Here is a 26,469-nt window from a genome sequence, read left to right as displayed (position 1 = left end):
GAGGGAAGCGAGAGAAAGCATCAACTCTATTAGGCATGCAAGATAAATTTCACAATGTTTTAAAATTAAAAAGAAGTCAACAATCGACAGAACATTGTAAATCAACTATAGTAAAAAAAATTTTCACTGTGAGCTGCGATGTAGGTTGCATTCACAGCTCAGATCCCACATTGCTGTGGCTGTGGTTTGGGCTGGCGGCTACAGGTCCAATTCGACCCCTCGCCTGGGAAACTCCATGTGCCGTGTGGTGCAGCCCTAAAAAGGTAAAAATAATTTTTTTCTAAAAAAAGAGAGTCAACAGGAGTTCCCACTGTGGCGCAGCGGAAACGAATCTGACAAGTAACCGGGAGGTCAAGAGTTCAATCCCTGGCCTTGCTCAGTGGGTTAAGCTTGCTCAGTGGGTTAAGCTCAGGTGTAGGCTGGCGGCTGTAGCTTCAATTTGACACGTAGTCTGGGAATTTCCATGTGCCACAGTGCAGCCCTTGAAAGAAAGAAAAAGAAGAAAGAAAGAAGAAAGAAAGAAGAAAGAGGGAAATGAATGAAGGGAAGAAGGACGGAAGAAGAACGAAGGAAGAAGGAAGGCAGGAATGACGGAATGAATTAAGGAAGGATTCCTTCCTACAGAGAACGCCTACTCAAAAGAAAGATAAGAAAGAAAGAAGAATCAAGAAAGAAAGAAAGAAAGAAGAAAGAAAGAAGGAAAAAAAAAGGGAGTCAACATACATACACGGTTCAAAATGAAAAGCTACTCCCAAGTGTCCATCGGTTGATACATGGGAAAGCAGAACGTGGTCTTTACATACGATGGATATCGCTCAGCATTAAAAAGAAAGGAAATAATGGCACAGGCCACAACGTGGATAAAGCTTGAGGACACTGCGCTGATGAAATAAGCCAGACGTCAAAGGACAGATATTGCATGATTCCACATACATGAGGTACCTAAAGGACTCAAATTCATAGAGATAGAAAGTAGAATGGTGGTTGCCAGGGGCTGGTGGAGGGAAAATGGGGAGTTAGTCTTTAATGGCTACAGTTTCAGTTTGAAAAGAGGAAAAACTTCTGGAGATGGATGGTGGTGATGGTTGCACAGCAGTATGAATGTACTTGATGCCACTGAACTGTACACATAAAAATGCTTAGGATGGGAGTTCCCACCATGGCGCAAGGGGTTAAGAATCCCACTGCATGAGTTCCCGTCGTGGCGCATCGGAAACAAATCCGACTAGGAACTATGAGGTTACGGGTTCGATCCCAGACCTCACTTAGTGGGTTAAGGATCCAGCGTTGCTGTGAGCTGTGGTGTACGTGGCAGATGCAGCTCAGATCTGGCATTGCTATGGCTCTGGTGTGGGCTGGCAGCTGTAGCTCTGATCAGACCCCTAGCCTGGGAATCTCCATATGCCGTGTGGCCTCCATATGAGTGTGGCCCTAAAAAGCAAAAAAAAAAAAAAAAAAAAAAAAAAATTCCACTGCAGTGGGGCTTGGGTCACTGCCGGGGTGTGGGTTGGATCCCTGGCCTAGTACCGTGGGTTGAAGGATCTGGTGTTGCCACAGCTGTGGTGTAGGTCACAGCTGTGGCTCAGAGTCAATTCCTGGTCCAGGAACTTCATGTGTCATGGGTGTGGTCATGAAAAAATTTTTGAATGCTTAAGGTGGTAAACTTTTTATGTGCATTTTACATTTTTTTAAAAAATCAAAACATCCTTAAATAGTGGGGAAAAGTGAGATTTTCTCCTAGTCTGTCTCCAGCACCAATACGGTGCTGATGCAGACTCATGCAGAATAACAGCACCAGTTATTGGGGACATGGTGGCACCATGCTTTTCCTATCATTTCCCTTTTCATGTTCCCTCCACAACCGCCCTGCACATCAGGCCATGTTATCGGACAGCACTGAGCAAATGCAGGTTTGGAGAGTATCCGTGGCTTGGCTGAGGTAACCCAGGATGAAGTCCTGGTGGATGTCGGGATTCAAACCCCTGCCTCTCCGGCAGCAAAGTTCTGCTACTTTTCCTTTAGCCCCCTCGCTACCAAATACAAGGGGACCCTAGAACTAGATCATAATGCTCAAGAGCAGAAGAGTCACCCAGGGCAGCAGGAACACTGTCAAGAGCTGTTTATAAGACAGAAATATGGTGGAGTTTCCACTGTGGCTCAGCAGTAACCAACCTGACTAGTATCCATGAGGATGTAGGTTTGATCCCTGGCCTCGCTCAGTAGGTTAAAGGATCTGGCGTTGCCGTGAGCTGTGGTGTAGGTCGCAGATGTAGCTGGGATCCCAAGTTGCTGTGGCTGTGGCTGTGGCTGTGGCTGTGGCTGTGGTGCAGGCTGGCAGCTGCAGCTCCGATTCAACCCTAGCCTGGGAACCTCCATATGCCACAAGTGTGGCCCTAAAAAGAGAGGAAAAAAAAAAAGAAAGAAATATAGGAGAGGAAAGGACTGCCAAGTACCCTAAGGCAATTTAAAACAGTCCGGTACTGCTAGGAATGGGCCAGCTGAACAAGCTGAGACCCATATATGGTTAAAATGTAGAACATGAGAACTAAAATTTGAAAAAGGTTTTTGCATAACGAGATAAGTTAGATCCTGTAAGGGGTTGAATGGTGGTTCCCCAGAAGCGCATCCACATCCTGACCCCTAGAAAATATGGACTTTGGCTCGGATCCCGAGTTGCTGGTGGCTCTGGTGTAGGCCTGCAGCTACAGCTTCGATTAGACCCCTAGCCTGGGAACCTCCATATGCTGTGGGTGCGGCCCTAAAAAAGGCAAAAAGATAAAGAAAAAAGAAAGATAAAGAAAAAAGAAAATACGGACTTGACCTTATTTGGAAAAAGGGATTAAGTTAAGGCTTTTGAGATGAGGTCATCCTGGACCATCCAGTTGGGCCCTAGATCCAGTGACAAGTGTCTTTACGAGAGACAGAAGAAGAGACACAGAGAAGAGGCAAAGGCCATGTGCAGACAGAGGCAGAGCCTGCCATGGTGATGCCCAGGAAGGATGGCCTGCAGCCACCAGAGCTGGATGGGCCAGGAAGCTGCTTGTCCCCTAGAGCCTTCAGAGGGAGAGGGGCCCTGCTAAAACCTTGATTCTGGACTTGTGGCCTCCAGAACATCGGGATAATAAATTTCCGTTGTTGTAAGCCACCCGACACATGGTAGTTTGTTACGGCAGCCCAGGAAACAGACACAGACCCACACCTTACATCACACACAAAAGGAAATTCCAGGGAGTTCCCTGGTGGCCCAGTGGTTAGGATTCTGTGCTTTTACCACAGAGGTCTGGGTTCAATCCCCAGTCTGGGAACTGAGGTCCCACATCAAGCTGTTGCTGCATGCCACAGCCAAAAAAAAAAAAAGAGAGAGAGAGAGAGAGAGAGAGATGGATTGTGATCTAAATTTGTAAAAAGTAAGACTGAAACACAAAGTAGGAAAAGAATACCCCCCCAAACTTCAAATTCTTGGCATAGAGAAATCCCGAGCACGACATAGAAGTAAATGCCATAAAGAAAATGACCGACATGTTTGACTTTATAAAAATGTCAAGCTTCTGCATCAAGGAAAATAGCAAATAAAGTAAAAAGATGTCACACTGGGGGAAAGGATGTGCAATGCATCACAAGAAAGGGTTAAGTTCTATTAAATATGAAAGTCTCTCAAATTATTAAGAGAGCAGTGACCATGCAGAAAATTGGCAGAGAGTAAGCAAGATATCTGTGAAGGAAAATCTGAGCAGCTGACCATGGTTTTGCCTCTGAAGAGGCGAAGGAGGATGAAGGACATGGTGGGAGAAACTTGCTTTGTTCGCACTGTTTACCTTTTGCATTCTGGACCATTCATACACACCGATGATCTTTTGGCTGTTTTTAGTTTTTTAAATATTTGCAATTTTATTTTGCAGTATTTATGCTATACAAAAAGATATAAAACAAATAACCACATGGCACCAAAAGGCTTTCTAAACCGATGAAATGCCCCCTTCACAGTCCTCCTGGACTCTTCCCTCTGCTTCCCGCCCCTCCTGCCCCGTCCCTAGAGGGAGTCACACCTGGAATTTGCTGTCCCTCATTCCTCTATATTTCCATACACTTTTACCACCACCTCGTATTTCCTCTTTTTTTCTTTTCCTTTCATTCTTTCGCCACACCCATGGCAGGTGGAAGTACCCGGAGCCAGGGATCAAACCTACACACAGCAGTGACTGGAGCCACTGCAGTGACAATGCCAGATCCCTAGCCCACTGTGCCGCAAGAGAACTCCCCGTCTAGTGTTCTTTGCATCTGGTGAGATAAATGCCAGTTCACTGTGCTTTTGCCTTGCAGAACCTCATCCAAAAAATCTATTTTGGGAGCTCCTGTCATGGCTCAGTGGAAACGAATCTGGCTAGTATCCATAAGGACGAAGGTTCAATCCGGGCCTCGATCAGTTGGTTAAGGATCCGGTGTTGCCGTGAGCTGTGGTGTAGGCCGCAGATGTGGCTCAGATCCCACGTTGCTGTGGCTGTGGTGTAGGCCAGCAGTTGTAGTTCCAATTCGACTCCTAGCCCGGAACCTCCATGTGCTGCAGGAGTGGCCCTAAAAAAAAAAAAAAGGAGAAACATAAAAAAAAGAAGAAGAAAGAAAGAAAAAAATCTATTTGGTAAATTGGGGTAGACAAGTTTATTTACACAGAGCGATGTCAATGGTAAAGTAAAGGGAAAAATGCGAATGTCAGTCAGCATGGTCTCATTTTGTTAACTAAAGAAATAAAATGCTCCTGCTGTAGAGCACAGGGAGCTACATCTAGTCACTTGTGATGGAACATGATGGAGGATAAGGTGAGAAAAAGAATGTGTGCACCTGGATCACTTTGCTGTACAGCAGAAATTGACAGAACATTGTAAATCAACTACAATAGAAAAAATAAAAATCTTTAAAAAAAGAAATAAAATGCATGTGTGCGTGTGTGGGTGTGCACACTTGTAACCTGAGAGGTGGAGGTGATGGGGCCAACTATCATTCAAGTAAGGACCTCTGGAGAGTGAGCTGAGGGTCTCCCTCTTCTCCCCCTTTGTCTCTTACTGGCTTAAGTTATAAAATACAACTGCGTGCAATTACATTATGTGCAATTATTCAAACAACACAGAAGCTAGTCAGCAATGTCCATCCAGCCCCTCCCTTGAGAGGAGTAATGGTCTGCAGCCTATTATTCTGGACCTTTCTCTATGCACCTACCAGCCTGTGCAAATGTGTGTGTGTGTCTGTGTATGTGCATCATGTGTATGCATATATGTGTATGTATAAGAGTGTGTATGTGTGTCTCTGTATGTGTATTATGTATATGTATAAGGGTGTCTGCGTGTGTCTATGTGTGTGTATTATGTGTATGTACATATGTGTATGTATAAGTGTGTCCAAGTGTGTCTGTGTACGTGTAGCATGTGTATGTCTAAGTGTGTCTGTGTGTATGTGTGTGCTTTATGTATGTATGTGTGTAGGTGTATGTATGTGTATGTAGACATGTATGAGTGTGGATGTGTGTGTCTCAGGCTGAATAATAGGCCCTCAGAACATCTCCAGATCCTAAGCCCTGGAACTGGTGGGTGTCTACAGCAAAAGACACCTGCAGATGTGATGAAGTCAATGATCTTGAGATGGGGGAGAGTATTCTGGATTATCCAGGTGGTCCTTATAAAGGGGAGGCAAGAAGGTCAAAGGAGGAAGTAGGATAATTGCAGATGGAAGCAAGAGGTTGGAGTTATCTGAGGAAGAGGCCCCCAGCCAGGGAATGTGGGAGCCCTGAAAGCTGAAGAAGACAAGGGAATGGATTCTTCCCCTGGAGCTTCCAGGAGCAACCAGCCCAGCCAGCACCTTGACTTTGGCCCAATGAGACTGATTTCGGACTTCTGGCCTCCTGAACTGTGAGAGAATATATTCGCATTGCTTTAAGCCACCAAGTTTGTGGTCATTTGTTACAGCACAACAGGAAACTAATAAGTAGGTATGTACGTATATTTTCATGTGTCTTTTAATAAATATGAGAACTCACTTAATATATCATGCATAGGAGTTCCTGTTGTGGCGCAGTGGTTAACGAATCCGACTAGGAACCGTGAGGTTGTGGGTTCGGTCCCTGCCCTTGCTCAGTGGGTTAACGATCCGGCGTTGCCGTGAGCTGTGGTGTAGGTTGCAGATGCGGCTCAGATCCCGCGTTGCTGTGGCTCTGGCGTAGGCCGAGGGCTACAGCTCCGATTCGACCCCTAGCCTGGGAACCTCCATGTGCCGCAGGAGCGGCCCAAGAAATAGCAAAAAGACAAAATATATATATATATATGTATGTATATGTATATATATGTATATATATATGTGTATATATATGTATATATATGTATATATACATCATGCATATATGCCTCCTGATCCTAAATCTTCCTTTCAATAGCTATGAAATACTTCAGGTTGTGAACAGACCATAATTTTTCAACTCTTCTTCCGCCAGCAAGCATTCAGACTGCTTCCAGCTTCAGGCCCTTCCTTAGAAAGACTGCTGATAAACATCTTTATCCTTGAATACAAACATTTCCGTGGGATAGAGCCATGAAAGTGAGATTGGGCCTCCAATGGGATGCACATTTAAATTTTTAGTGTTCTGCCTTATGTATTTTATGTTTAGGTTAATCGCAGTGAGTATCTATCACCTTTATAATCAAGGATACATGCATAAAGAAGAAAAGGCACGGACACCTTGCATCACACATAGTGAAAGAAAGCCTGTGTCCTCTTATCCTGCAGAAGGAAATGCACTGAGCCTCCTCCACTTGGCCTTGCTCCCTGCAGTCCTGGATTCACCTCAGCCTTGTTCTGCGACCTTGGCCTGGTTGCTTAACTTCTCTGGATCATAACCTGCTCTCTCCTGTTTTCTTCCTCCTCTGCTCTCTTGGTTCTGAGAGAGCCTGCCCCTTCTGGCACAGCCTACCTGAAACACTCAGAAGTCTCTGCCCACTCCAGTGACTGTGCGTGTGGCCCAGGGCACCTGGCCTGGGCTGTGCATCTGCCAACACACGACAAAGGGGCAAAGACTGAAGCTTTGTGTTCTAGGCCTGAGCAATGGCCTTGACTGGGTTTTAGGAGGCAGCCTCTAAAAGGCAAGGACAACTCAGGCAAGGATACTTCTCTGAGCCTGTTTCCCCCGCTGTGAAATGGGGCTACCAGGTACAGCCCTGGGGACCCACGAACTCCTATGAGGATCAAATAAATACAAGGAGCTCCCGTTGTGAGCTTGAGAAATACACAGCCCCGGGCCCACTTGAGGATTCTCTTCCATCAGAAGATTTGAAGTACGGAGAAAGCTGGGATTTAAGACTTGCCAATATGGAGTTCCCGTCACAGCTTAGCGGTGAACAAACCCGACTAGTATTCACAAGGATGCTGGTTCGATCCCTGGCTTTGCTCAGTGGGTTAAGGGTCCCACATTGCCGTGAGCTGTAGTGTAGGTCACAGACACAGCTCGGATCCCGAGTTGCTGTGGCTCTGGTGTAGGCCAGTAGCTGTAGCTCCGATTAGACCCCTAGCCTGGGAACCTCCATGTGTCGTGACTGCAGCCCTAAAAAGACAAAAGCCAAAAAAAAAAAAAAAAAAAGACTTGCCCATAGAACCTGGATTCACAGCTTACAAATAAAAGGATCTGGAAGGATCTTAGTGACTCAGGGGATCTAATTCCAGTTCTCTAAATCAAAGAGCTTAAAGGACTGCCCCACGATCCCACAGCTGGTCCAAGGCTGAGCCAAGAAGACCAGAGGCTGAGACCACCGTTCCCAGAAGTGGGGACATCAGGGTCATTACTGACCGATTTCCACCCCAATTTCTTTAACCTGGGAGGACCTGGTGGCCCTGGGACAACATGCTGCTGGACATGGGAAGGCAAACTAGAACTCAGCCAGACACTGGTCTGGGACATACCAATTGGGCATCAGTGCAGTCTCCTTGCCCCTGAACATGACTCCGACGTTTGTGGCGTGCTGCCGGGAGGAATAGAAGTCTGTGTAGTCACCTGCGGAGGAAAGGCCGGGAGAGGCCATCAGTGACCTGGATGCTGTAGGACTCGGAGAAGGGCCAGTCCAGGGAGGGGCGGGGCGGGAGAACCCAGAGGGAGGGCAGGCAGGAGCCAGGAGCACACGCCTAACATGTGTGCGTCCCAAAGCTCCGTGCAAAATGCAACACAAATTCGCCTAAAAATTTTAGAACTTCCAACTGAGAAGCGAAAAAGAAATAAGGACCCAAGACTTTCTGAAACAGACAATGTCATTTGCACATGAATGGTAGACACACACCCCACCCCCCCACACCTCCCCCACCCCTCCCTCCTACCCACAGGCCAGCTCACCAGGCTTTTGCTCAAGCTGTGCCTGCCACGGGACCCGACTCTCCCTCATGTCCCTGGTGTCCCCCTTGCCCGTGAAGCCACACTCGCCCTAGCAGGACTCTCCTCCTCCCAATCCCCTCATGGGAGGGAGCCCGTCCTGGGGCAGGCTTGAGGGCCCACTGGTGTCCCGGTCACATGTATGCAGATCGTATCCCTCTGCTAGACTATAGCCTCTTCAGAGCTGCCCAGGCCAGGCCTCGTTTTGTTTGACTCTGTCTCAGTGCCAAGAACAAGGCTCATTAGTGCCCGGTGATGACCAAGAACTGAGCGAACCGGGTGGATGGCATCCTGTAGGCACAGGCTCCCACAAGGCAGTGAACTGCTCAAATACGCAGGAAAAACAAGCTGGGACAGCTTGCCTATTTATTTTCCTAAAACTCTCCTTCCTGCCAAAACAAAACCTTTTTTTTATCTTTGTAGGACCTCACCCATAACATATGGAGGTTCCCAGGCTAGGGGTCAAATCGGAGCTGTAGCCACCAGCCTACACCACAGCCACAGCAATGCCAGATCCGAGCCACGTCTGCGACCTACACCACAGCCCACGGCAACGCTGGATCCTTAACCCCTGAGGAAGGCCAGGGATTGAACCCGCAACCTCATGGTTACTAGTTGGATTCGTTTCCACCCAGTCACAATGGAAACTGCCCCCGTCCCAGAAATTTCTTCTAATAGATAAAAGCTGTGTAGGCCAGTACCAATAGCCTAGACTAGAAATGGAAGCGGTGAAGGATGGATGAGAGGAGAGAAAAATCTGCAAGGGTTGATTAGAGCAGGGGTGACCTGAGGCTTGTTCCTGCTTCCCATCTTGGTCCCAAGGCACAGAGACAACAGCTGAGATACTTTTTAGAAGAATAAATCCATGACAAGAAAACAACTGGGAGCTTGGGGTTAGTAGATGCAAACTATTACATTTAGAATGGGCAAGCAATGAGGTCCGACTGTATCCAGGAAACTATATCCAATCTTTGGGGATAGATCATGATGGAAGATACTATAAGAAAAGAAATATGTATATATGTATGACTGGGTCACTGTGCTGTACTGCAGAAATTAGCAAAACATTGCAAATCAACAATACTTTAATTTTTAAAAAAATACGTAAAAAGAGGGAGTTCCAATTGTGGCTCAGGGGTAACAAATCCAACTGGTATCCATGAGAATTTGGGTTCGATCCCTGGCCTCTCTCAGTGGGTTAAGTGTTCAGTGTTGCTGTGAGCTGTGTAGGTCGTAGATGCAGCTCGGATCCGGCATTGCTGTGGCTGTGGTGTAGGCCGGCAGCTACAGCTCCAATTTCACCTCTAGTCTGGGAACCTCCACATGCCCCACGTGAGGCACTGAAAAAAAAAAAAGTAAAAAGAAAACAAGAAGGCACCATCAGCCAACCAGAAATAACAAGGAATCCCTGAAAGCCATGTGGCTGCCAGAAAACAGCACAGCCCTGTGCGTACATGAGATGAGGAGAGAGTGGCAAAGAGGGTCTGGGTGATTAGCCCGTGCCCCCCAATTTCTCCTTTACCCAGCTTTTCCCAAGCAGCCTCAGTAGAAGAGGGGGCCCAGGTTGAAGAGCTGGTCTGGAGATCTGACTCAGTGCCTCCAGAGGACCAGAGCAGCCCCATAGCCGGGAAACAGAACCAGAGCTCCCCACCGAAAGTACATTCTGCCCCTTTCCTTGGGGATGGTTACAGGAAAACCACACCCACAGACACCTAATTGGAGGCATTTTCTATGCAAATAAAGATGAGCACAAAACCGAGAATCACCAGGCATCCAGGAGAATCCTCACTGGGAGAGAGGTACCAATTCAACTCGCGAAAGAAATGAAAGGAAGGAAATAGAAATAATAGAGACACCAGAAGGAGACTGAAAAAGAAGCATCCTTCAATATACCTAATTTTAATAAAAGAAAAGATGTTTCATCCATGAATCAAGAACAGGTTGTTTGAGGAAGTCCCCTCGTGGCGCAGTGGGTTAAGGATCCAGTATTGCCCCAGCTATGGTGCAGGCCGCAACAGGGGCGTGGGTTCAATCCTTGGCCCAGGAATTTTCTCATGCCACAAGTGCAGCCAAAAAATAATAAGTAACAGACTGATTGTGAAAAATTAATCCTCAGATCTTAAAAATGCAAAGAGTTCCCGTTGTGGCTCAGTGGTAATGCACCTGACTGTGGGTTCAATCCCTGGCTCAGTGGGTTAAGGATCCGGCGTTGCTGTGAGCTGTAATGTAGGTCATAGACATGGCTCAGATCCTGCATTGCTGTGGCAGGAGGTTGACAGCTGTAGCTCTGATTTGACCCCAAGCCTGGGAACTTCTATATGCTGTGGGTGCAGCCCTAAAAAGAAAAAAAAAAAAAGTGAGGAGTTCCTACTGTGGCATAGTGGGTTAAGAATCTGGACTGCAGCAGTTTGGGTCACTGCAGAGGTGCAGGTTCCATCCCAGGCCAGGCTCAGTGGGTTCAAGGATCTGGCATGGCCACAGCTGCAGTGTAGGTTGCACCTGTGGCTCAGATTCAATCCCTGGCTCAGGAACTTTCATATGCTGTGGGTGCAGCCATAAAATTTTTTAAAAAATGGAAAGTGAAAAGCGGCTGGACGGTGCCCCCGTCAGACTCAAGGAGGATGGTCCTGGGCTCCTATGTGCCCTCCCCTCCCAGGAGTCAGCCTGCTCAGTTCCTGCCATTTGACTGAGGCTGGACATGCTTCCCCTCGGCCCTCTTACGGGATGGAAAGCATGCAAGACACAGACAATCATATATAGAAAAGAAAAGCAAAATAAAAGTCTGTGTTCCAGTTCTTCTCTTAAAAACAAGAAGCATGGGAGTTCCCGTCGTGGCTCAGCAGTAATGAGCCCGACTAGTGGCCATGAGGTTGCGGGTTCAATCCCTGGCCTTGGTGGGTTAAGGATCCGGCGTGGCCGTGAGCTGTGGCGTCGTAGGTCACAGACATGGCTTGGATGCCATGTTGCTGTGGCTGTGGTGTAGGCCGGCGGCTACAGCTCCGATTGGACCCTTAGCCTGGGAACCTCCATATGCCACGAGTGCAGCCCTAAAAAGACAAAAACAAACAAACCAAAAAACCCAGAAACATGGAAGTGAGTGGGTTTTATTTGATAAAATCATAGGACTGAGGGCCAGAAGGAGCCTAGTTAAAACTATGCCTTCAGGTAGATAATTCTATTCTCATTTCATACATAAGTGAGGCCCACATATCAAATAACAGGCCCGAACCTACTAGATTTGATTTCTGACTCTGCTGTTTCCTGGCTGTGTGTGGCCTTGGAAAAGTTCCTTTGCCGCTCTAGAACTCAGGTTCTCCATTGGGAATAATAATGCCAATCACAGGCATATCTATACAGTAAAGGGATTAATATATTTCAAGTCCTTATCATAGTGCCTGGCACATAGTAGGCCCCAAATAAAATTCCCTCCCTTGCCCCTACTGGGAGTCGCTGTTGCCCTATGCCAACGGAATTGCTCCTTAGAGAGGATCAAGGCAGATGCAGAGACTGAGTCTTTTTCAGACAATAATCTTTTTGAAAGTTATAAGAACATGTCTTATATACTGTAAAGTGCAGTGTAAGTGTAGGTCATTCTGGCATTTAATTTTTTATTTTATTTATTTATTTATTTATTTTTGTCTTTTGAGGTCTGCAGCCACCGCATATGGAGGTTCCCAGGCTAGGGGTCTAATCGGAGCTACCAGCCTATGCCACAGCCAAGCCAGATCTGAGTCGCATCTGTGACCTACACCACAGCTCACAGCAACGCTGAATCCTTAACCCACTGAGCGAGGCCAGGGATTGAACCCGCAACCTCATGGTTCCTAGCTGGATTCATTTCTGCTGTGCCAAGACGGGAACTCCTGGCATTTACTTTAAAATAACACTTCATTGCTGCATTTTACAACAAGGCCCAACTGCCTTGGAAGGAGCCCTGGGCAGAACCAGCATAGCATTTCAGAGCATTCCTGCCAAATTAAAAGAAAATTAACAATTTCTGCCCCCTTGTTTGTTTTCAAGATCTATATGCCAGTCCACATCATGATCACTTCAAAAGGATTGGAAAAGGTGGTGTCCAGGCCAGGCTGTGAGGCAGAGACGGAAGACCCGCCCCCCCACACACACATCCCGACACCCCGGCAGGTGCTTACAACCCAGTCTAGGGGGCGGCGCCTGCTGTTCCAAAAGGCTAAAAATAATATTGGAGACGATGTCATGTACTTGATACCACTGAGCTGGACACTTAACAATCATAAAGGCAGTCGATGTTACGTAACTAACTGCGTATTTCACCACAATTTTAAAAACATTTTTCAAAGACCTCCTGAATGATGAAGCTGATTTTCATTTAATAAAAAAATACATGTTATGAAAAAAGCAGTATGAGGAAAAGAACAACAGTACTACGGGGGGACATTCCAGTTGAGAGAGACACAGAAGACCTGCATGTGGTGTGATTCTACGCATGTGAAATTCTAGGAGAGGTGCGACTACGGGCACAGACAGGCAGTGGTTGCGCAGGGGTGAGAACAGGGGTTGTCTACAAACAGACTTTTTGTGGTGACAGAGTGTTTTCAAATGTGATGCCTACACAACTGTATATTGTCTAAAACTCATTAAAGTGTACACTCCCGATGGGGAAATCGTGGAAAACGTAAACTACACCTTAGTAAGGAGTTCCCGTTGTGGCTCAGTGGTTAACGAATCTGACTAGCATCCATGAGGACGCAGGTTCGATCCCTGGCCTCGCTCAGTGGCTTAAGGATCCAGCGTCGCTGTGGCCGTGGTGTAGGCTGGCAGCTGTAGCTCCAATTCGACCCCTAGCCTGGGAACCTCCATATGCCATGGGTGCAGCCCTAAAAAAAAAAGGACACACACACACAAAAAAAAGATGTTTAAAAGGGGAAGGGTTCAGGAAGTTCCCCTTGTGGCTCAGCGCTAATGAGCCCAAGTAGTATCCATAAGGACTTGGGTTCAATCGCTGGCCCCACTCAGTGAGTTAAGGATCTGGCATTGCCATGAGCTGTGGTGTAGGCTGCAGATGTGGCTCGGATCTGGCATTGCTGTGGCTGTGGTGTAGGCCAGAGGCTACAGCTCCGATTCGATCCCTAATCTGGGAACCTCCATATGCCACAGGTGCAGCTCTTAAAAAAAAAAAAAAAGCATAAATAAATAAATACATAAATGGGAAAGGCTTTGGAAAGAAATCTGAAAAGATAAGAACCGGAGGAGGTCCCTGGTGGTCTTGTGGTTAGGATTCAGCCTATTCACCCCTGCAGCCCAGGTTCAATCCCTGGTCTGGGAACTGAGACCCCCACATCAAACTGCTATATGCCACAGCCAAATAAAAAAGCCAGAGAAGAAAATGAAAGGGGGTGGGGGGATGGGAGGAGAAGTCCGGGAGCCAGCGGCTGCTGAGCAGAAGGCAGACGTTCCATTCTCACCATCCCTGGATTTCAACTGGAGCCATGTGCTTCCAAGCACAGCATCTCCATGCCTTTAATCCTCAAACCATAGAGGAGGGTCAGCAAACACACTGAACCTGTGTGTGCCAGTCTTTGGAAGGAAATTATCCTCAAGGCAGTCCTCCCTGGCTATGCTAGGACACAGGCCACAGAAACGGGGGCAGAGGCAGCAGGAAGGCCTGCCAGGGCCTCCCCAAGGGACCAGCCAGCCTCTCAGCACCCAGAGCCCAGGCAAAGCCAGCAGGCAAGCACCCCCGGCTACTGGGCAAAGATCTCCCCGATCTGGACTCTCTCTGCTTCAGGCCAAGAAAGTCTGGACAAGTCCAACTTCCTGACTCAAATGCCAGTCAGACATCCAGCCAGCGGCTCCAACTGAGGCCCTTCAGGACCCTCTGGCCTCTTTCCTCAAATCTGCTGACTCGCAGACTGAGCTCAGAGCATCACCCCACAGCCTCTTGAGAAGACAGAGTGATGTGCTGCACAGGAAGCCAGGTAGCCAACTGCAAATCTGGGCAGCCAGTGACTCCCCTAGGCGAGAGCACAGGCCCTTAGAAACGGCCTAGCTCCCCGATGGGGAGAGGACCCCTCCTCTGTGACCTCCCTCACCAGGAAGCGGGGACCAGCACCCCTGGGCAGCCACCTTGGCCCCTTAAAGTCCTCTGTGTCCTGGTAAAGAGACTGTACTCACCTATGGAGGCAGGAAGATGCATTGTGGCGGAGGCCTGGGAGGTGAATGCGCTGAAACACAGAACGAGCAGCTTCAAGGTCAACAAGCAGCCAAGCGGGGCCCCTGCTCTGGTCACCCACCCACATGCTCAGCCCAGACCATTCCTAGAATCCTGCTCACTACTGCCAGTGAGCACATCCAGGTTGGCCTGGGGCCAGAGCTGGCTGAGATGGGGCCACAGCAGGGAGGGCATCCACCCACTAAAGGCAAGGTGCCGCTCTCCTGCTTCTTTGTTCCACTCTAGGAAACGGGCTAAATTAGCCCTGCTCTGGAACCCAGACATGGACACGAATGATGCTGATGAGGAATGGCTGAGTGAGCAAGGGCGTGGGCCAACGGGCCAGGCCTGGACTGGATATCCCACTCCAGGCAGAGAGGTAATCTCATTTGGCCCAGAGACATCTCACCAATATGCAGCCCAGGCAGGGGCTAGATGAGGCCAAGGCAGCCAAGAAGTGACTAAGAATGTCCTCGATTAGCATGCTGTCCTCTTCTGCCCAGCCAAGTGCCCTTCATTCCACCAGCCAAGGTCCATGGGCTCCTTACCGCTTCCGAAGTTCTGTGTCATCTCTGAGCCTGGCTTGGCTGGCAGATAGTAGGTTTTGCAAGAATGCTCTTGCTTCCTTCCAGGCAGCCTGGCCCAGGCCCATGAAGCTGTTAAGAGTTGGCTAGGACCAAACACATGAAAAGATGCTCAATATCACTAATTATTAGAGAAATGCAAATCAAAACTACCATGAGGTACCACCTTACACCAGCCAGAATGGCCATCATCAGAGAGCCTATAAATGATAAGTGCTAGAGAGGGTATAGAGAAAAGGGAACCCTCTCACGCTGCTGGTGGGAATGTAAATTGGCGCAGCCACGATGGAAAACAATATGGAGTTTCCTCAAAAAAACTAAAAATAGGAGTTCCCATTGTGGCTCAGTGGTTAACGAATCTGACTAGCATCCATGAGGACACAGGTTCAATCCCTGACCATGCTCAGTGGGTTAAGGATCCAGCATTGCCAAGGCTGTGGTGTAGGCCAGCAGCTACAGCTCCGATCTGACCCCTAGCCTGGGAACTTCCATATGCTGCGGGTGTGGCCCTAAAAAAACAAAAAAATAAAAATAAAAATAGAACTACCATATGATCCAGTAATCCCACTCCTGGGCATGTATCCAGGAGAATACCATGACTTGAAAAGAAGATGTACCCCAATGTTCATTAAAGCAACATATACAATAGCCAAGATAGGGAAGCAACCTAAATGTCCACTGACAGAGAAATGGATAAAGAAGATGTGGTACATGTATCCAATGGGATGTTAGCCATAAAAAGAATGAAATCGTGGCATTTGCGGCAACATGGATGGACACAGAAATTATCATGCTAAGTGATAGTGAGAGATAATCATATGATATCACATATGGAATCTAAAAAAAGGATACAAGTGCACTTATTTGCAAAACAGAAACAGACTCACAGACTTTGAAAAACTTATGGTTACCAGAGGGGACAGGTAAGAGGGTTTGGGATGGAAATGTTCTAAAATTAGGTTGTGATGATGACTCTACAACTATAAATATAATAAAATTCACTGAAATATTTTTTTTAAAAAAAAGAGAATAAAAAAAGCTTTTTAAAAAAAGGAGTTCCCATCGTGGCTAAGCTGTAACGAACCCGACTAGTATCCATGAGGATGCAGGTTCGCTCCCTGGCCTCACTCAGTGGGTTAAGGATCCAGCATTGCCAGGAGCTGTGGTGTAGGTAGCAGATGCGGCTCGGATCTGGTGTTGCTATGGCTGTGGTGTAGGCCGACTGGACCCCTAGCCTGGGAACTTCCATGTGCTGCAGGTGCAGCCCTTAAAAAAAAAAAAAAAAAGAGTTGGCTAAAACTAAGACAGTGAGGAAGAAAGATCATACATTGGAAGCCCTTTGTGCTACCTCTCTGTTGACAGGAGAGGCTGACCAGCTTTCTGACGCCCTGAAATGAGAGATGTGTCCAAAGGACCTGGCACATAGAAGGTGCTCAATAAATACCACCTTCTTCCTGATCCACAGAATGGGACGATGCCCTTCAAAGCACCCAACCATTCAGAGGGGAGTAAATTCACGTCCATCATTCATATATGTGGGCTTCAGGCTGACACCTAAATGGTGGTAACACAGAAGCACTTGGGCCCAGCCGTCCATTCCTCTCAGGCTGCATCAACCAACCTGGAGGGCAGGGCTCGTGATTCCCTCCCTTGGAGGGCCCAGCAGAAGCCTGGAACAGGCAGAAGCTCAATCAACTTAAAATAAGGAAATGAACCAGTTACTGGAGAGCCTCACATCAGAGACAATCAGGAAAGACCCAGAACTGCAGAGAGCCTGACATTATTCTCACCTAGGAAGCCATCCTGTGGTGTCCCAAGTCTGCCCCATCTCATCCAAACAAAATTCCTGAGACCTCTGAAGTTACTACCTTCATCAGAAATGGAAGGCAGGAGTTCCTGCTCCATCTTGGGAGCCCTGGAATATAGGTTCGGTCCCCTACCCAGCACAGCGGGTTAAGGATCCAGAATTGCTGCAGCTGCAGCCTAGGTTGATACTACGGCTCGGATTGATCCCTGTCCTGGGAACTCCATATGCCACAGGGCAGCCAAAATAGAAAAAAAAAAAAAAAAGATGAACTTCCCATGCTGGCCCAGCAGAGATGAATCCAGCTAGAATCCATTAGGATGAGGGTTTGATCCCTGGCCACATTCAGTGGTGTGGGGATCTGGCATTGCCGTGAGCTGTGGTGTAGGTCGAAGATGCAGCTCTGGATCCCACATTGCTGTGGCCGTGGTGTAGGCTGGCAGCTGTAGCTCCGATTCACCTGCTAGCCTTGGATCTTCCATATGCTGTGGGTGCAGTCTTAAAAGAAAAAATAAATAAATAAATAAACTAGAAACAAATAATGTAGGGAAGGCGGGAAGGCAGGAAGAAAGAAGAAAGAAAGAAAGAGAAAGAAAGAAAAGAAGGAAAGAAAGAAAGGAAGGAAGGAAGGAAGGAAAATAAATGGAAGGCAACAAGCACTTTCTTGGTGGCATTTGCACTGAGATCCAGGACAAGCCATGTCACAGTGTCCTACCTGATCAAAGACATCTTGGTGTTTGGAGAGGACAGGCCCAGTGAAGAGGTGCTTTATGACACTGAGGTCCAGGATCTGGTCACCAATCGCCACGCCGATCCTCTGTCTTGACTGGGAGGAAGATGGTATGGTCAGAGCTGGGGAAGCTTCAGCCAGGCTTGGCTCATTTACCTGCAAAGCTCGTCTATTTAAGAGCATACACGTCCCCATTTGTTTATTTATTTACTTGCTTTTTCTTTTTTTTCTTTAGGGCCACACCCATGGCTTATGGAGGTTCCCAAGCTTGGGGTCTAATTGGAGCTGTAGCTGCCAGCCTACATCACAGCCACAGCAACGCGGGATCCGAGCAGCATCTGCAATGTACACCACAGCTCACAGCAACGCCAGATCCTTAACCCGCGGAGCCAGGGATCGAACCCGCAACTACATGGTTTCTAGTCAGATTCGTTTCTGCTGCGCCACAATGGGAACTCCCAAGTCCCCGTTTGGATGGCCCTCCATGGAGAGGGGCTGAGGAACTGGATCCTTAGCACCATACCCCAGCTCCCTTTGCCTCTTAAAGAGCTGAAACTGCCCCTGTGATCTCTGGCCAGGGAGAATTTGGTGCCGTCTCCACCTCTAGAATATGAAGGGAATGTTCTATGTTCCTTGAATGGAAAATAAATCAAACACACCTTGTGGTGGAGCAGTTGCCAAAAGCCTAGTCCAAGCCAGGTATCCAAGCAAAGTCCCCAGTAAAGTTCCTCAGGTAGCCCTCAGGTGAGTGCCCCTCGCCCCAGGCAACTGGATTACTTCTCAGGCTTAACCCAGGCATTCCCTCGGGGCAATTCCTTTGCACAGTTCCAGGGAGTTTAGACGTGGGGCTACTGGCTGGCTCATCTCCAGTACGTGACTGCTCATTTCGGGGGCCATCTCTCCATGCATGTCAGCCCCTGGGACCAGGGGTAGACCAGAGCCTCACTCTCACCTGGCCCTGAGGCCCCAGGCAGACCCCAGTTCCACTGCTGGCTCCCTGGGCCTCAGTCTCTGCCCAGCTGGAATGTGTCAACAGCTGTAACAGGCAATGAGCTGGGCTACCTGGCCCCCAGTGTCTGCCCACTCGGGGGTTGTGCAAGGGCAGACCCTCGGGCCATTTCTCTGCCCCTGCCCTGCCCTAACACCCAGAAGAAGGTAGGAAGGAGCTGACAGCACTGAGCAGCCTCCAGGCCCTAATCACCAGCACGGCTACCTGCTTCCTTGGCTGCAAGCAAAGGCGAGAAGCGGCCCTTGGATCCCAAACCCTGACCTGAGGACCTGAGGGAGTGGACCCCTCTATTTCAACTGTTGGGAGTCTTCTCTTCCGTGCTAGACTCAGGACCTCTGAGGTCCTGCCTACCCTGTCATTCACCATCCTTTCACTTTGGACAAGCTCTCGGGTCTGCCTGCTCAGGGCCTCGGGGTCCCATGTATAACTAGAGGGAAATAAATTAGGAAGAGATAGCCCATTTGTCTAATTATGAGAACTCATGAGCATCACCTCTGCATTTTTTTTTGTCTTTTATCCTTTTATGGCCACACCCATGGCATATGGAGGTTCCCAGGCCAGGGGTCAGATCAGAGCTACACCAGAGCCACAGCAATGCCAGATCCGAGCTGCATCTGCGACCTACACCACAGCTCACAGCTCACAGCGACACCAGATCCTTAACCCACTGAGCGAGGCCAGGGATCAAACCCACAACCTTATGGTTCCTAGTTGGATTCATTTCTGCTGCACCACGATGGGAACTCCGCCTCTGCTTTAGAACGTTTGGTAATATCCCACACAGAGTGGCCCAAAGGAAAGCTTTACCCACCTCCCAGCTTGACAAAGAGGTAAAAGCATGGGGTTAGGGAGACCACGGGTGCAGCCCCAAATCGGCCTCTTAATGGCTGTGAGACCTGGGGCAGGATTCTTGGCCTCGCTGAGCCTCAGTTTCCTCCTCTGTAAAATGGGGACAACAGCACAACAGCAGGATAGAGTGTGAATTCCATTAATGAATATCTGTAAATCTCTTGTCATGAGACCAGACACAGGGTAGACAAAAACACTTAGATAGAAACATGAATGGACCCTCTGCTTCACACCAGCAGTACACCAAGGCTGCAAAAGCACTGAGGGGTTAGGGAGAGACTTGCTTTCCACCCTTCAGAAGCAAAAGAAAGCACACGGTGTGGTGACAGATAAGAACTGTGGCTGGAGTTCTAGGGGGAGCTCGTTCAGTGAGGGTGCTTAGGCAACGTCTCTCCGAGGAGGTGACATTTAAGATGGGTCCCAAAGAGTGAGAAGAAATCAGCAGATAGAGAGCAGGAAAAAAAAAAAGTATTCCAGAGAGAAGGAACAATATGTGCTAAGGGCCTGAGGGAGGAAACTGCTCGTAGAATGTTCCAGAAACTGAAAGGCAACCAGTGTGGCTGGAGAGAGCGGAGAGCCTGGAGGCAGAGGCAGGGCTAGGACCACAGGGACTTTAACAACTTGGTCTTCGGCTCCAGGCTATTGCAGCACCTGCTCCTCAGGCCGTCCCAGTCTGAGGAGAGAGCCAGGATCTGCTCTACTCACCCAAGAGCAACCCGAGATGGAGGGAGGGTGTCTCGTGTGTATTTGATCCCCAACTTCCAGCCCAGAGTCAGGCCCAGAGCTGGGGTTCATAAGCGTTCACTGAATAAAAGAATGAATAAAATGAAAACTGGATTGGGAGTTCCTGCAGCTCCAATTCAACCCCCAGCCTGGGAACTTCCATATGCTGCAAGTAGGGCCCTAAAAAGTGAAAATAAAAAAATACAATAAAATAAAAGGAAAACTGGGTTGATTCGCAATTGTTCCCCCCAGACTATGAACGGCTGGCCACCAGCATGGAGGAGAGGAGGCTTTGCCTTGGCAACTAGACCAGCCTGGAGAGGCAGCCACCACCCTTGGAATGGCCAGTGCCTGCAGCGACAGCTTCAGACACAGGCTGCTGCACTTGAAGGCCCTCAGCCTTCTGTAATGCCACCTCCCAGCCCTCAGCGCTGGTTTCGGAGGACAGTGGTACCCAGAGCTCCCTAGGGGCTGTCTCTGCCCATCCTAACATGAAACAGCAGGAGCGTGGTGTCAGAAGGCAACTAGCCACCCTCTGAGAGGCGTTCATTCCAGAGTCTTCTGGAAAAGCAATTCAGAGCATCCTACCCACCTCTCACAAGGCTTCTGCCTGATGGACTTGTGCCCCGAGGGAAGGTGAGGACACTCTGCTGAGGGCAGTGTCAGAGGCCAGCAGAGGGAGGGCTCCTCTCCAGCAGAGCACATTGGTTAACACGGGTTAAGGTTTAACATGCGTCATTTGTGGACTTCTAGGAGACTGTTAACTTTCGGTGTTCTTGCAACATCTGGCCAGGCCTGGCAGTTGTGCAACCACACACTGAATCTTTTAGACCTTGGCAAATGCTGTACTTGGGGTCAATGATCACCCACGGGGGGCAGGGAACCCATTCTTCAGGAAGGGGCTCCCTGCTAGGAGCTCCATCTAGCCAACAGGGCGAAGCAGATTCTGGGCTTCTCTGCTTTACAGAGTGAATTAGGACTTTACCTTGAAAGTTGGGGGCAGAAATCTAAGCCAAAAATACAAATAAATCCAAGGGAAACTGCCTTCCCCACTCTGGGAAGCTTCTTATATGTTTGTTGATAAACTCCCAGTTTTCAAAGATTTCTTTCTGCCAAGCAGACTACACTCTCTAAAGCGAAATTTCCTTTCTCTGCCTCAAAGGGCTTCTGAACAGTAAGGGAGCCCAGGGAGCCCTGGGAGCTGAAAGAAGACCAGCTGGAGGCAAAGAAACTTGACTTCTTAGACTATTAGATCCCAAGGCACTCACCCCTCTGAGCTACTAAAAATATTGAGTTGATCAGTATTTCCTGAATTCTAGGGTTAGGGGCTAACCTGGGAGTTGAGCAACGGGCTGTATAGTCTCTGGGGGAAGGAAACAAAGCCAAATGACTTTGGGGTTGACTGTGAGTTCAACTCCTCTGTAATAATAATCAAACTTGTTCTGTTTGCCTGAGGAGGCGATTCATATGTTTTCTCTCATTTTGCATTTAATTCTCACATAAACCTGTAGAAACTGAGGCTGAGAGTTTCAATAACTTGCACATCTAGAGGTTGCCAGGAGGGATATGAATCCACCAAGCACTCTCCACGATCTACTCAAAAGGAAAAAGCTGGGAGTTCCCGTTGTGGCACAGCGAAAACGAATCTGACTAGTATCCATGAGGATGCAGGTTCACCCCTGGCCTTGCTCAGTGGGTTAAGGATCCAGCGTTGCTGTGAGCTGCAATGTAGGTGGCAGACTTAGCTCAGATCCTGCGTGGTTGTGGCTGTGGTGTAGACCGGCAGCTGCAGCTCCGATTAGAACCCTAGCCTGGGAACTTCCATATGCCCCGGGTGCAGCCCTAAAAAAGCACACACACACAAAAGGAAAAAGGCCCCTGCCTCCACCCCACCTCCCAACGCACCCCTAGGGGTGAAAACGAGAGCCACAGCTCTCAAGGCCCCAAATGGCACTGGGGATCTGCGCAAGAAGTTTCTAGCATAGAAATGACCAGCTCAACGTCCTGCTTTATCTGACCGGGGCGGAGCCACAAGGAGGAGTGGGGGTTCTGGGCAAAGGGGACGCCCTCCCTCCCGGCACCCGGAAGCCGAGCATGGCAGCTCACGTTGCCTGTAGTGGAGAAGACGCCGTAGGGCAGGTTGTGGATGGGGAAGTCAGAATCCTCGGCCACTGGGACGAAGGACATGCTGGCGAGCACGGAGCAGAGAAGCTGGCTGCGGGTTGCGGGCTGCGGGCGATCGGTGGGCCGGGACTCACCGAGGTGGTCAGGCCGGGTCACGCCCCCTGAGGACCCCGCCCCATCAGGCCCGCCCCACCACAGTTGACCCCTTGACCCAGCAGGGCCCGGCCCGCCCCACCCAAGGGCTCCGCCTCTCCTCGAGCCCCGCCCCTCCACAAGGCCCGCTCACCAAAAGGCCCCATCCCCATTAGCCCCGCCCCTCCATGAGGGCTGTTTCTCCGCAAACTCCACCCCTGGACAACCCCTCATCCCCCTCCCACTCCAGCTTCGCTCCAACGCTAGCAGCCCCACCTCCTCTTTGAGGGCCCTCCTCCCCGAGTCCATCTCCCAGGAGGCCTTGGTCCAGTTGCTGGTGCAGGGCCCTCGGTCCTACCGAGAGCGATCGCCAACCTGGCATTTAAGGCTCTGCCGGGGGTGACTTCAGCCTCGTTTTCCCTCAGTTGTGTGCCCTGCTTTTCAGCTCAACAGAAGTCTTGTTGGTTTCCTGGATACAGCAGACACTTTGACGCCAGATGCTACCTCCCGAGCTGGAACATTGCTTCCAGTCCAGTCCAGTCTTTTCTGCTTTCATAAACCATGCTAATCTGTCAGCTATGGCACTTTGACTTTATCAGTGAAAGGATCATGCCTGTTTGGAAGGCTTAAATTAATGAAAATTAATATTCTAAAAAATATCACTCACCTGGGAGTTCCTGTTGTGGCTCAGCGGTAAGGAACCTGACAAGTATCCATGAGGATGTGGGTTTGATCCCTGGTTCTGCTCAGCAGGTTAAGGATCCAGGGTTGAGGTGAGCTGCAGCGTAGGTCACAGATGCGGCTCAGATCCCAAGCTGGCTGTGGCTGTGTCTTAGGCAGGCAACTGCACCTCCAATTCCACCCCTAGCCTGGGAACTTCCAGATGCTGCAGTTACGGCCCTAACACACACACACACACACACTCACAGCGTATATATATAGATTATAAAATACCTGTTTATTGCATATACCTGTGTTAAAATGACATTGGCAAGTTGTTTGATGTTGGGCAAGTTACTTAACCTCTTTCTGGCTCAGCTTTCTTCCCTATATAAGGTTGATAAAACTTCCTACTTCACAGAGTTGATATGAGAATTAAATTAACTGTGGAGCACTTGCACCTGACATACAGAAATTCTAGGTGTTTGTGTGTAAAGATTAAAAGGGGAGACTGAGGAGTTCCCATCGTGGCACAGCAGAAATAAATCCAACTAGGAACCATGAGGTTTCAGGCTCAATCCCTGGCCTCGCTCCATGGGTTAAGGATCAGGCATTGCCATGAGTTGTGGTCTGTGGTGCAGACGTGGCTCGGATCCTCTGTGGCTGTGGTGAAGGCTGGGAGCTGTAACTCTGATTCGACCCCTAGCCTGGGAACTTCCACATATCACAGGTGTGGCCCTAAAAATCAAAATAAATAAATAAATAAATAATAAAAGGGGAGACTGAGAAAAAGAAAGAGGGGAGGGGAAGAGAGGGAGAAAAAAAATGAAGGAAGGGAGCAGGAGAGGAGAAACAAATTCACATCTTTTTTTTTCTGAATAACTTATATATATATTATTTTTATTTATTTTTTAAATTGTTATTTCCCCAATACAAATTTTTTTCTACTGTACAGCATGGTGACCCCGTTACACATACACGTGTATATTCTTTTTCTCACATTATCATGCTCCATCAGAAGTGACTAGACATAGTTCCCAGTCAAATCCACATCTTAATCCTCTTTCCAACACTGGTAACTATATAGCTTAAAGGATGAAGATTTGTGATCCACCTCTGACAGTAGAGTGTTTAGCTTTGGGCAAGTTAAACTCTCCAGTTATCAGTTCTCTCATCTGTAAAACAGAGGTAATAATAACACCTACTCTATGATTTTTGTGCTGGTCAAATGATGCCTGGCACAGAGTTGGTTATTAATTAACTATCTTTTTCCCCCAGGGGCATCCAGCCAGAAAGCTCACCATTCCTTTGTTTCTGGATTTTGCTTTTCTTGATGAAGACAATCAGAAAAGAACACAACTATAAAAGCTAAAGTGGTCCGCACTAATTGAAAATATGTTTATCATATAAATGCAAATTTCTTAGAAACCAAGTAAAATTGTTCCTTTTTTTTTTTTTGTAATTTTGAGGGCCGAACCCTCGGCATGTGGAGGTTCCCAGGCTAGGGGTCTAATTGGAGCTACAGGGGCCAGCCTACACCACAGCCACAGCAACGTGGGATCCAAGTCGCATCTGCCACCTACACCACAGCTCATGGCAGTGCTGGATCCTTAACCCACTGAGCAAGGGCAGGGATCAAACCCGCAACCTCATGGTTACTAGTCGGGTTCCTTAACCACTGAGCCATGATGGTAACTCCCAAAATTGTTCTTTTAAAGTGAGTTAAAATTATAAAATATAGGCTGCACATACTTATCAATACACAAACTGGCATTTGAAACACTGATTTTCAATTAATTTGCTTGGGAATTCTTACCACATTAGAGTCAAAAGTTAATGAGTTAATGGATACACAAGCATAGCTGACTGAAAATAAATTTGAGGACAAATTTAAGCCAGAATCCTAGAAATTATTTTTAAAGGACCTTTAAACTTTGCAGAACCACTCCAAGGTTTGTAAAAATAACCCCTTCCCTGGAGTTCCCTTCGTGGTGCAGTGGTTAACGAACCCGACTAGGAACCATGAGGTTGCGGGTTCGGTCCCTGCCCTGGCTCAGTGGGTTAATGATCCGGGCAACGCCATGAGCTGTGGTGTAGGTTGCAGACGCGGCTCGGATCCCGCGTTGCTGTGGCTCTGGTGCATAGGCCGGTGGCTCCGATTTGACCCCTAGCCTGGGAACCTCCATATGCCAAGGGAGCGGCCCAAAGAAATAGCAAAAAGACAAAAAAAAAAAAGAAAAAAAACCTTCCCTTCAAAAACATTTTAAAATGGATAATAAATAGAAAGACCTAAAAGAAAATAAGTTTTACGTTCTTTGGCTACACTGTCTTGCCCCCATCTCCTCTCATCCACTATCCTCCTCCTTAAATCAGATTAAATTATCTTCTTTCTTCAAGCATACATAAGTCAACTGCCAGTCCCCAATTTTTTGTTTGTTTGTTTTCATCTTCTTAGGGCCGCACATGGAAGTTCCCAAGCTAGGGGTCTAATCAGAGCTACGCCTGCCAGCCTACACCACAGCCACGCCAGATCGCTCACAGCAACGCCGGATCCCCAACCCACTGGGCAAAACCTGGATCGAACCCACAACCTCATGGTTCCCAGTTGGATTCCTTTCTGCTGCACCACAGTGGGAACTCCCCCAGTCCCAAGTTTTCAAAAAGTTCCTCTGTCTTCCTTTCTCCGTCCTCACCTCTAAAACAGCTCTGACTTTTCAACAAGATCAGCAGTAAAGTGTGTACTAGAGAGCTTGTAATTAGAATAAAGTATTAAAATGGTGATTGACTGATATAAAGAAAGAAGGGGTGGAGGAGGTTCCATTGTGGTGCAGCAGAAACGAATCCGACTAGGAACCATGAGGTTGTGGGTTCAATCCCTGGCCTCACTCAGTGGGTTAAGGATCCGTCGTTGCCGTGAGCTGTGGCATAGGTTGCAGATGCAGCTCGGATCCTGTGTTGCTGTGGCTGTGGCCAGCAGCTGTGGCTCTGATTAGAGCCTTAGCCTAGGAACCTCCATATGCCACAGGTGCAGCCCTAAAAAAAGACAAAAAGGACAAAAAAAGAAAAAGAAAAAGAAGGGATGGAAAGGGGGAGGAGAAGGGAGGGGAGGTAAAGGGAAGAAGAGAAAAAATAGAAAGGACGGAAAGGAGGGAGGGAGCGAAGGAAGAAAAGAAAGGGCGAGTTTAAGGTTTGTGTGTAATCACTCTTGTCCAGTCTGCTAGAATTTTTGAAATAATGTCACAGCCAGGGCCCTGGGAGCACACATGAGT

The 26,469-nt window shown here is 48.3% G+C and overlaps 1 protein-coding gene and 1 non-coding gene across 2 annotated transcripts in view; one reads left to right on the top strand and one right to left on the bottom strand.

Annotated features, from left to right (window-relative positions):
* The window catches only part of FAH (fumarylacetoacetate hydrolase), a 40,079-nt gene extending 17,478 nt beyond the window's left edge, over positions 1-22,601 (bottom strand). The window contains exons 1-5 of the mRNA XM_047795697.1: positions 22,391-22,601; positions 17,689-17,799; positions 15,134-15,255; positions 14,549-14,598; positions 7,936-8,026 (exon numbers count right to left, since the gene is read on the bottom strand). Coding sequence (XP_047651653.1) covers positions 7,936-8,026; positions 14,549-14,598; positions 15,134-15,255; positions 17,689-17,799; positions 22,391-22,471 — 455 coding nt within the window. The 5' untranslated portion in view covers positions 22,472-22,601. The remainder of the gene's footprint in view (positions 1-7,935; positions 8,027-14,548; positions 14,599-15,133; positions 15,256-17,688; positions 17,800-22,390) is intronic.
* On the top strand, positions 3,234-3,305 carry TRNAK-UUU (transfer RNA lysine (anticodon UUU)). The gene has a single exon. It is a non-coding gene; the product is annotated as a tRNA-Lys (tRNA).
* Positions 22,602-26,469: the final 3,868 nt, after the last annotated feature.

Source organism: Phacochoerus africanus, chromosome 9 (genome assembly GCF_016906955.1).
Source record: "Phacochoerus africanus isolate WHEZ1 chromosome 9, ROS_Pafr_v1, whole genome shotgun sequence".
In the NCBI taxonomy this organism is placed as follows: domain Eukaryota; kingdom Metazoa; phylum Chordata; class Mammalia; order Artiodactyla; family Suidae; genus Phacochoerus; species Phacochoerus africanus.
Note: the sequence above shows the minus strand (reverse complement) of the source record. Positions and strands in the feature narration are given on the sequence as shown.